Source organism: Mandrillus leucophaeus, unplaced genomic scaffold (genome assembly GCF_000951045.1).
Source record: "Mandrillus leucophaeus isolate KB7577 unplaced genomic scaffold, Mleu.le_1.0 Scaffold24, whole genome shotgun sequence".
NCBI classification, from domain to species: Eukaryota; Metazoa; Chordata; class Mammalia; order Primates; family Cercopithecidae; genus Mandrillus; species Mandrillus leucophaeus.
The window spans coordinates 3,415,933-3,427,166 of NW_012102476.1; the positions used below are offsets into that span (position 1 = coordinate 3,415,933).

Below are 11,234 nucleotides of genomic sequence, written 5' to 3' on the forward strand. Positions count from 1 at the left end.
GGAGAGCCTGGTGGTGGTGGCCGCGGAGCCGCCTGTCTTGCTCCCACGGACCCCGGGCTGACCACGCCCCCGGCTGTCATCGGTCTGGGGATGCCGGGACGCCTCGGGCTGCATCCTGGGAAGTGTAGTTCCTGGTTCGCACGTGAGGAGGAGGTTCTTGGAGGGAGAGCTGGTTTCCCGGTTGCGCTGGCCAAAGGCCGGCTTGAACTGGATCCTGCGGGCCACTTCTCAGCGGCTTCACCCCGACACCACTCGCACAGATCGGGACACCTCAGCGGGGTGACTTCCTCCTTTGCAATCGGCTTTGGGAGTGGTGCGCCGCGTACAGAGCGGCGCCCCTGGTCTCAGCGCGTTGCGGGCCCACCGGACGGATCCTTCACCGAGGCGGGACTGGGGCTGGGCGCCAGAGCTCGTGCGAAGCGGTGTTGCTTCCGGCGCTGGCGACAGGGCCATGGCCACGGCAGGGGCTGCGTGTCTCTCAGCAGTGGCGCCTTCGCGAGGACTAGCGGTTCTGTCCGCCTTCGGGCTCCACTGGCGCCCGGGGCTTGGGCGGGGCCGCCGCTGCTGGATCAGGACGGACTGGAGACGGAGACGCGGGCCATGGTGACCTCGGGGCAGGGCCGCCGGCGGCGGCGGGCACGCTGGTGGAAGCGCGGCCCGCAGCGGGGAAGCACATCGGGCCGCCGAGGAAGTGTGGATGGCCTGGGGCAGCGGTGCGAGGGTGGGAGAAACGCAGGATATTGCATCATAGAGACGCGACCACCTGCTCCCCTGTACAGCGCCAGTCTCAGGGGCGCCGCACGGGTCACGGGTGGAGGTCAGCCAGGGCCTCCTTAAGCGCAGTTCCCTTCCAGGAGTCGCCTTCGCCTGGGCTCTTTATAAATGCCAAATAACTCCTCATTGTCTCCCTAGATATATGCTCTAAGGGCCATTCGGTTTCCCTATCAGAGGGACAAAACTCTCCTCTTGGGTCTTCATATCTAATAAAAGTCGGCATCAAACCACTTTCTCAAGGTCAAGTCTGAGGGAATGGGGTGAAGATACCAGAATGTCAGTGGGGCAGCAACCACTGATGTGGCAGGAACCAAACCTTTTTTTTCTTTTTGAGATGGAGTCTGTCTCCCAGACTGGAGTGCAGTGGCACGATCTCGGCTCACTGCAACCTCCGCTTCCCGGTTTCAAGCGATTCTCCTGCCTCAGCCTCCTGAGTAGCTGGGACTACAGGCGTGCACCACTGCGCCCAGCTAATTTCAAGCGATTCTCCTGCCTCAGCCTCCCGAGTAGCTGGGACTACAGGCGTGCACCACTGCGCCCAGCTAATTTTTGTATTTTTAGAGACGGGTTTCACCATGTTGGCCAGGATGGTCTCGATCTCCTGACCTTGTGATCCGCCCGCCTTGGCCTCCCAAAGTGCTGGGATTACAGGCATGAGCCACCGCGTCTGGCCAGGAACCAAACTCTTAATAAACATTTCCCATGAGGCTCTGGTGCCCGGAGGATTTGCCTTAATTTTTTGACTGCTTACCACCCCTAGTGGTCCCAGTGGCAGCGGTACCCTGGGCCACTGCCCAGGGACTGGCAGACCAAAACTCCTCCTGGGCCCACCCTGACCTTGGCTGTCTTCTTGGGAGTGAACAGATGTTGGCATTAGTGGTGGACATGCCCATTTCAGCCAGACCTTGGGCACTGCCTGTGATTGGCCAGTGAGTTGCCTGACGTTGACCGCTCTTCTCAAAACTTGCCTTGCATCCAGCGGTGCTACGCTGTCCTGTCCTGGTTTTTCTTATACCGTCTTCTGCTGGTTCTTTCTCCACCCCTAAGCTAGACCTTCTACTTTGCCACTCTGGGTGTGTTTATTCATGGTTATGGCTATAGCTAAGCTGAAAAGACCTAACTGCTCCAGCCACTTTCTTTTCCTGAGTTCCAGACCTGGAGAATCACCTATTCTTGTGGCAAGAGGAGAGATCATGTCACTCTCAAATATCCCCAAGTGGTACCTTCCCCGAGCTCCTCCAGGGGCTCCACACTGTGGACTCTGCTCTCTGCCTCTGTCTTCCCATAGTCCCCTCTCTGCTCTAAGCCCGTACCCAGCTGTTATGCACCCCTGTCCCCCGTCCCACCCCCAACCCATATACCTACTCTAGGGTCTTCTTGCAACCCTCATCCTTCAGGTCACTTTCCCCGGAAAGCTTCCTGGCCCTCCGCTGTGGCAGGCACCATCTCTGGGTCCACAGACCTGTGAAATGTCTGAAGCAGTCACTGCCTGTGCCTTTTCTTCCGCTGTAGTCACTTTTCTGCAGATTTCTCCAGCACTGGGACTCCTGATGGACCTCAGTGTCCCCAGGGCTTGGCACACAGAGAACGTGGAGTAGCCTTCATTACTTGCTTCTCCTCTCCTCCCAACCCCCTTTCCAGGTGGGGAAGGGAAGGAGACACTAAACCTGCCCTGGGGTGTGGTCAGAGGGGTACAGGAAAGGTGGGGAGACACTTCCTGGCTGGGGCAGGACCCCCCCCCCCAACCCCCTATGGCCAGGCCCAGAGCCCGAGAGACTGAGCACTGAGGCAGGCCTGACATTGGGATGGAGTGGGTGCAAAACATGCTTGAGTTTCTGGCCATTCTGGTTTCCTTCATGGACTTACTGTGGATCTTGGGCAAGTGGCTGCCCTTCTCTGAGCCTCAGCCTCTCCACACAGTGAGGGCACAAGGGCTGACATCCTGGGAGTGAGATGATAAGCCAGGTCTCCACCCACCTCTCCCAGGGTCCCCAAGTGAACCAGGAGTGGTGGATGCCAGCTTCTGAAACTAGATCCTCAGAACTTCCCCGTGGCAGGGTGCGGGTATGGTGGCCAGAGAGGCCTCCCTGGGGCTGCACGGCTGGGCCTGAGCTGGCCAGCGCCAGAGCCACCAGGTGGCCACTCTACAGTCTTGCTGGTGGGGAGGCCAGGCACTGATGAGGACAGCTTGGCTCTGCTGCCATCTCATCAGATTCATCCCTCTCCATACCGAGGGTGTGCAGCTTAAAACTTCATCAACTCCTCAGCTTCCCACAAGCCAGTACTGGATGGGGATTTTAGGGCCCCTGGGTGAAGTGTGGGCCTGGGGCTGGCCTGAGCGTTTGCAGTCACTCCTGGGCTCTGGCTTAAGGTGAGGCCATGCTCTTTCAGCTCACTCTAGGCTGAAATAAAAAAACAAGAAACACCCAGGAAATCTTATTCCCTTTATTCTCTTCAACTAAGCAACATGACCACCGGTGACACAACACTGTTTTGGACACACAACACTCAAAAGTGGGGCCTCTCTTCACTCCAAGGGGACAAGTCAGGTGACTGGGGCTTCCCTAGTGGGGGCAAAGGAGTCTGGGAGCTGCTGACCTCAGGGCGGGTCACGGAACCCCACCTCTTGGCTGTGATGGCTTCAAGTTTCCCCACCATTCAGGATTCATGCCCAGTTCCAAGTTCCCATCTGACCTCCATGTCCACAGCAGTTTCGAGTTTCACTCTAAGCTCTCCCCTCTGCTTTCCCCACTGACTCCCTGACCCTATCTGTTGGGCTCCTCCCTCCACCAGGGTGTTTCTGAGGGGCCTGGGGTCTGCATGTGATTGGACAAGAGGGTTTGGTTGCACAGTGCCTTCCAGACTCAGTTCTGGTGGGCAAATGCTTTGACCTCTGGGCCTTCATCTAAGCCGATCTGAGCAACTCTAGCCACTGCCACCTCCCTGCTTCGATCCTCCCGAGACGTAGCTCACTCTGGGAGGGAAGCCCTTGGTTAAAGGAGCTTGGGGAGGTAGGCAAGAAAGAACAGGCCACACCCCAGAGGTCTCCGACCCTGCCCCTTTCCTACTGCAAAATGCCTGACCCCACAAACTGTGCTCACATCATCCATCCCGTACCAGAGCCAAGCCCCTTAGCCCTCACCCATCCCTACAACATGCGAGCATCCTACTACATATGCTACACCCTAGTCCGAAACAGGCCTGCGCCGGCCTTCGGCCACACCGCCTGCCTCCCCTCGGATTGGCCTCTGAGCCCCAAAAGCTGCTCCTCAGTTCTCTTCTGGGGAGATTCCTTAGGCCCATTTCTGAGGGCATCTGCTTCTGGCTTTGCAAGGGGTTTGTCTCTACAACTTCAGTTTCTGCTACCATCTTGGGGGGCAGGGAAATCTGCTTAGGCTTGGCGGACTTCTCAGTCTTACAGGGACACCCCTTCATCGGCATTCTGTTAGGGAGACCCACAGGCAGCCCCTCCCTCAGTAGTGCTTCCCTTCCTGGCACTTGGGTAGGCTGGGGCATTACGCAGATGGCAACAAGGTTCTCTGCACAATCCTGAGGCCTGCTTTCTCCCTCTCCCCAGCAGGCCTGGTGTTTTCCTCCCGCAATGTTTGAGATTTCGATCCTTTTAAATGTTAGGGTCATTCCGCTGGGGCCACGATAGATGAAGGAGGAAGGATTTGCATAAAGGTTGTGTGAACCTTTAGGTCATGGAATTAGAGGTCTGTTCCACAGCTTTGCAAAAATCCCGGTCACCCCGGTCTGAGACACGACTCCTGACAGGCCCCGCAGCTGGCATCTCAGTCCTTACTCCAGGACAGCGCACTACTGGGGTTGGCCTGCACTTCCTTTCCGACCCAGCGCTGAGCAGACTTCTCTCGTTTTGAAGGGGTCTCCAGGATTAGGGAATGGGATTCTTGTTACAGATGTTTCATTCAAGAATTTTCTCTCTTCCACCATCTCACAGGGCAGTAGTCTCTCCCCCGCCACATACGCCCAGGCCTGTGAGCAGGCTTGGCTGAGTTTATGAACATGTAACTGTGTGGTGTGGGAAGTGAGATGGGCCTGGCAAGGGAGCCTTTCTCATCCTTGTTTCCCTCTGAAGGTTTCTGGCTAAGGAGAGAAGCCAAATGGGTGGAATCCCTCCCATCCATCCCAAGGCTGAGATTGGGCTGGATCATCACAACCCTGGAGGGCTCCAGGTACCAGGGTGAGGAGGGTAATACAGCCTCTGCGGACTCTTCAGGGACCTGTGGCTCAGTCCGTGGGATGCCTGGATCCCCACCAGGGCGGCTGCCTTATCCTGCGAGGCAGCCTTGCTACCAACAAAGATGAATGGCTGAAGTTTAAAATCAAGTTATTGGCTAATCAAAGCTTTCTAAGAAATTCTGTGGCCCTGCTGACTTGGAGAAGGCTAGGGAGGCCCACATGCAGGCCCTAAGTCTCTGAAGGGCTTTATTCTTTGGAGGTCTGACTAGCAGCGGTTCTCCCTCTTCACTGAGGACAGAATTCGAGGAAATGAGCTGCCACTGGCGGCAGTTAGGTTTCAGGAAAAACCTCCTGACGGTGAGACCTGAGAATGTGGTGGGAGGCAACTGCCGTCCCTGGAGGCCTTGCAGAGTAGAAGTCCCTGGCTGGGCAGGTAGAAAGGGTGGTCCTGCCTGGTGTGGGGAGAACCCTTGCAGCCTGAGAGCTGGGACCTGCCTGCAACTTGCAGTTTCACAAGCTCCCGGAAGCAAGAAGGGGCCTGGAGTTAGCTGAGTTCCATGTGAGCAGTTTCCCCACCTTGGTTTGCTCCCCTCAAAGTAATCTAACAGGAACTGACCCCTGCTTCCCCCTAATTTTTGCGGTGGTTTCTCAGTATTCTTATACTGACCATGTTTCTGCACCCCAAACTTCAGCCTTTAAAAAGGCTTGCCAATTTGTTTTTTCTTCCCCATTTTGGGGTTCTTTTTGATAAGGGATTCCACAGGCCTCTTTCCCTAACACACACAATTCATCTAACATTGGCCTCAAACCCCAAGGAACCCCAGTGCAGTGAACGGGACCTTCTCTTCCTAGTCTCTGTCTTATCTCCTCTGGGGGCCCCAGAGCTCCTGGTCACTTATTTTTCTCCTGTTTTCTTCCTTTGCAGTTCCACACAGTTCCCACACCACTCCCCCAGCTGAGCATCTTCGTCTCTGGAACTGTCGAGGGCCGCTGGGAGAGAACCCTGTGGAACAGCGAGGGACAGGTGTTTTCTGCACCTTCTGAGGGTCGCTCCTCCCGGGTCAGTTCCATCGCAGCACTTCCCCGACCCTACAGGATTTTCCTAAGGATTTTGATACAGTTTTATAGGGTTGTTCAGAGACATATTGGGACCTCTTCCTACAATTAATAGGGCTCTTATCCACTATGGTTTATAGGGTTTTTCTGCTACAGACTTAAAGGGCTTTTTTTTTCCTACATATTTATAGGGCTTCTAACCCAACAGTTTTTCTCCACTGCCTTATAAGTGCTTCCCACCAACAATTTTATAGGGTTTCTCATCACTGATGTAAAAGCACTATTTTTTCCCCAGGGTTCTTTCTCCTCCACTCCACTACCATCTGATAGGGTTATCCTCCCTTCCCCATGTAATTATTTTGGGGGAAAAAAAAATCCAGTGTTCCTCTCTGGAGAGAGCGAGGCCCCTGGTCTCCAGACCCATTTCACAGGGAGACACCTGGGTGGCAGCTCCTATGGAGCAGGAGGGCCGCGACTTCTGTGAAGCCGTCTCCACACTCGGGGCACAGATAGGGCTTTTCTTCCACTCGGGTTTTGGGGCTTTCCCCTTCTTCCCCTTCCCCATGGCTGCTGCTCCCCATGGGGGTAGGGGCTTCCCCCTCACCTTCCTGGCCTGTGGACAGGGTGGCTGCCTCTGGAGGGGGCTCCTCGGGACTGGGGGACTTTTCCTGGGTGTGGGTTTCTTGGTGCCGGGTGAGGGCCACGCGGTCGAGGAAGGAGGCCCCGCAATCTGAGCAGCTGTAGGGTCTGGCCCCCAGGGGGCTCCTGAGATGCTCCAGGAGGACGGAAGAGCTCTTCCCCAGCTCTGTACTCTTCTGGGAGCTCTTCCCGCCTGCATGGACTTTCTGGTGCAGCAGCAGCTCAGAGCTGAGGCCAAAGCTTTGTTTGCATTCAGGGCATTTAAAGGGCTTCCCACTTAGGAAGGGGCTGGGCCCTGCGCCTTCCCCTAGGCCAATCCTATAATCAGGAAAGAGAAAGGGCTTTTCGTTGCCGTGGGTGAGCTGATGCTGGAGGAGCACAGAGCGATCCAGGAAGCTCTCTCCGCAGTGGGAGCAGATGTAGGTCTTGGAGGACAGCAGTCCCCGCCTCTGGCTGAAGCCCTCCTGACCCTCTGGTGGCTTAAGGGGCTGTCCCGGGGCGTCGGCTCTGCCCTCCGCAGCCCCGGGGTAGGAATTCCCTCGGAAAGGGAGCCTCGGGGATCGTAACTGAGGAGGTTTGGGGGCTGGGTGTGCGATGAGGCCGTCTGCATTTTTGTAGGGGTTTTCTCCGATATGGATCCTTTGATGTTGCATGAAGATGCCCTCGTCGTTGAAGCCCTTTCCGCACACGAGACACTTGTGCGGCTTGGCTCCCGGCGGCGGGGTCAGCAGGGAGGGGTCCCCGAGCCCCAGCAGGGCGTCGCCCTGGGCCCTCCGCGCTGGGGTCTTCCCCCTCTCATGGATCACCCGGTGCTGCTCCAGCTCGTGGGCTTCCAGGAAGGCCTTCCCGCAGTCGGAGCACACGAACAGGTTCTCGTCCATGTGCGTGCGGACGTGGGTGATGAGGTTGGAGCTCTGGCTGAAGCTCTTGCCACACTCGGGGCACTTGTAGGGCTTCTCGCCGGTGTGCGTGCGGCGATGCTGGATAAGGTGGGAGCTGCGGATGAAGCTCTTGCCGCAGTCGGAGCACTTGTAGGGCTTCTCGCCGGTGTGGATGCGCTGGTGGCGGATGAGGGTGGAGCTCATGATGAAGCTCTTGCCGCAGTCGGCGCAGATGTAGGGCCGCTCGCCGCGGTGGATGCGCTGGTGGTTGATGAGGTTAGAGCTGACGCTGAAGCTCTTGCCGCACTCGGGGCACTTGTAGGGCCGCTCGCCCGTGTGAGTGCGCTGGTGCCGCAGCAGGGTGGCGCTCAGGGTGAAAGTCTTGCCGCACACCGGGCACTTGAATGGGTCCTCGCGCAGGTGAGTCCGCTGGTGCTTGATGAGGGTGGAGCTGTGGCCGAAGCTCTTGCCGCACTCCAGGCACTCGTAGGGCTTCTCGCCTGTGTGCGTGCGCTGGTGCTGCGTCAGCTCCGAGCTCTGGATGAAGCTCTTCCCGCACTCGGTGCAGCGGTATGGCTTCTCGCCCGCGTGGATCTTCTGGTGCTTGAGGAGGTTGTGGTTCTGACCGAAGCGCTTCCCGCACTCGGGGCACTTGTAGGGTTTCTCGCCCGTGTGCGTGGCCTGGTGCTGGATGAGGTCGGAGCTGCGGTAGAAAGCCCGGCGGCACTCGCCGCATTTGTAGGGCTTCTCGCCGGTGTGGGATCGCTGGTGCTTGATGAGGTTGGTGCTCTGGGTGAAGGCCTTCTCGCACTCCGTGCACTTGTAGGGCTTCTCTCCCGTGTGCGTGCGCTGGTGCTGCACCAGGTTGGAGCTCCAGCTGAAGCACTTGCCGCAGTCGGGGCACTTGTAGGGCTTCTCGCCGGTGTGCGTGCGCTGGTGCTGCACCAGGTGCGAGCTCTGCGTGAAGCTCTTGCCGCACTCCGAGCAGGTGTTGGGCCGCTCTCCCGTGTGGATGCGCTGGTGCCGCAGCAGCTTGGACCACTGGCTGAAGCTCTTGCCGCACTCGTTGCAGATGTAGGGCTTTTCCGCCCCCGCCGGGCGGCCCTGCACCAGCTCCCGCAGGCTAGGCTCGTTGGCGGGGACGACCGGGGGGCTGTTCCATGTGGTGAGAGCGCCCCACTGCCAGCTGGCCTCGCAGGCCTTGGTCCAGTCAGATGGGGTAGGGACAACCTCCGGGGCTGGGGGGTCCAGGGGGGTCTGGTGGTCCAAGGGGTTGGAGTGAGCCAGTGGGGTTGGGGGGTTCTGGGTGACAGAGGGGTCCTGGGAGGGTCTCTCCAGGGACATCTCTATGGAGTCCTTGGATTCTGGACTCTGAGCCGGGTCTCCCATGATGATCTCCTCCCCAGAACTTTCCTGCCGAGGGCTGTCCTCTTCGTTTTCACTCTCGGCACCTACAGAGAGAAAGGGAGTCTCCAGCCCCCAGCCCCTTTCAGAACACGGGGTCTGGTCTCTCTTCCCTCCCCTGGGTGTCCCCCAGAGTCCAGGCCCCTCCCTGAGCTGGGGCCACCGTCTTGCCGGGACCGCAGCCCCTTCTTGTGCCCCTCACCTCTGTGAGCATCGTTGGGGCTCTGTTCCGGACCCTGCAGATCCGGGCCCCACAGCGCAGTCTCGGGCTCCATCCCAGAGCTCAGGACTGCAGCGTTCCAGGGACCCTGCGGGGGAAGAGAGCGATGAGCGCACACTGGGAGCTGATTTCGCACTTTGCTTTATTCCCCCTGAACCTCACTCCCGCCCTGCCCCACCCCAGTCCTCCTTGTGTGAGCTTCAGTGTCCTCCAACCCCATTTTTCTGGGCACGGGTTCTTGCTGTGGCCCCTTTCCCCTGCAGGCCTGATTCTCGCTCCAGATCTTAAGAGCACAACTAAGCAAGCAGGTGAATTTAAAAGCGTAATTAAAAACTCATCACTCATAAGCCTTTGAACCCAGACTGGGGGCTGGAACGGTCTCTGACATCCACAGGGGAAGGAGGTTTTCACCCCACACCTATGATGCCCAGAGGCTGGGAAACCTGTTATTTGCTAATCAGAGGAAGCTCATTAAGACTCTAATTTTCCTTCTAATGGGGCTGCTAATTGAGACCAATAAACTTTTCTGTGCCCCAGAGTGAACGCAGGCTGCCGGAGACACTAAAAGGGTTAAGAAAAAATACCCCAGTTTCCCAGAGGAGACAGGGGCCCTCTAAAAGGATGGGGGCACTTTCCCGTTATCCAAGCACAGAAAGAAGGTCAGGCTGGAGGTGGGGGGAGGGGCAGTTTAAAGCGGCCAGGAGCATCTGCAGGAACCGCCCAGAGGAAGAGAAAAAGTAAGGAGAAGGGGAGAATGGATGCTTGTGTGAACACCTGCAGCGGACCCAGCACCTGCCATGGTGTCATTTCTCTCACCCAGTCCTCCCACAGCATGGTGAGGAGACCCAGAAATCTGGCTGTCCATTTTACAGATTAGTACATCGACGCCTGGGGAGACCTCTCCAAGGTCAAGGCTGGGAAGTGGCAGAGCTAAGATGACAAAAGCAGGGCTCCATGTCTGGCTCACCCCTGTCTATTAGAGCACGAGGTGACCTTGGGAGTCATGTGAGACTCATGCTCGTGGGAGGCTGGCAGGAAACAGGTGATGAGGACAGCTCATGGGGAGCCTGCTGGCAGTGAGAATAGGCTGGAGAAATTCCTGGGACCCAGAGGGTTCCCAGGCTAGAAAAGGAGGAGTTGCACCCAGGGACTAGGCCTGCTGGTCTGCACCAATGAGCTGGAACTATACTCCCCACCAAAGCCCTCCTATTCCCACTCCCGCCTGGACCCTCCTTCTACTCCTTCTGTTCTGCTTTGTTGAGGCTGTTTCCCAAGCCTAGGACTGCGCCTGGCACCGAATAGGTGCTCCAGGAACTTTGTTGAATGAATGAATGAATGAATGAATGAATCAATGAATGAATGAATGAGATGTCCCTGGCCCCTGGAACACCTGTTTGGTCTAATGCCTTTAAAGATCAGTTTGCAAGGGGATGGCAGCAAAAGAGCAGGAGTTCCAAGTGGCCCCCTGGTAAAAACAAACAAACAAAAAAACAGCCAGCTGTCACTCCAAAAATGGTGAGATGAGTCCAGGATGAGGGAACAGGGCCACATGAACAAAGCACTAGAAGGAGGTCCCACACCATTTACACCCTGCAGAGAATCCCTGGGTGTGGCCTGGAAACTTTGGATGGCTGTGTGAGGTGGGTGCTGTGTGCACAGGGGCAGTGGGGCAAGAGAGACATGGCAGGAGGCAGCCGAGAGGTGACCAAGGTGAAGCAAGACTGGCTGCACCCTGCCAAAGAGCGGTAGGAGAGACAGAAGTTAGCGTTTAGGAAGTAAATTAATTTCTTCATCTCTGCAGCTACTTAAGCTCCGAGAATCCCCCCTCCCCGCCTGTAAGTGTCTTTGGGGTGGTGGAAGCGGAGACCTCTGCCACACTGGGGGCTGCCTGATGTCCGGTCCGGGAAGGATGCCCTGCTGTGTTTGCTGGGGACAGGTAAGAGCTTGTGGACCTCGATGGTCTCCAAAAAATTCTCCCCCAGTGGTCCAGAGTAGGAGGGAAAGGGTTAATGACAGGGCCGACACAGAGCACGGACGTGGGAAGACCGAGGGAGGCC

At 57.4% G+C, this 11,234-nt stretch overlaps 1 protein-coding gene across 2 annotated transcripts in view; it reads right to left on the minus strand.

Annotated features, from left to right (window-relative positions):
- Positions 1 to 3,203: 3,203 nt before the first annotated feature.
- Positions 3,204 to 11,234, minus strand: part of ZNF629 (zinc finger protein 629) — a 13,786-nt gene continuing 5,755 nt past the window's right edge. The window contains exons 2-3 of one of the 2 annotated variants that reach the window (XM_011982492.1): positions 9,160 to 9,265; positions 3,204 to 9,004 (exon numbers count right to left, since the gene is read on the minus strand). In XM_011982492.1, coding sequence (XP_011837882.1) covers positions 6,459 to 9,004; positions 9,160 to 9,232 — 2,619 coding nt within the window. In that variant the 5' untranslated portion in view covers positions 9,233 to 9,265 and the 3' untranslated portion in view covers positions 3,204 to 6,458. Of the gene's footprint in view, positions 9,024 to 9,159; positions 9,266 to 11,234 lie in introns of both variants that reach the window. The other variant, XM_011982493.1, reaches the window with a different exon arrangement.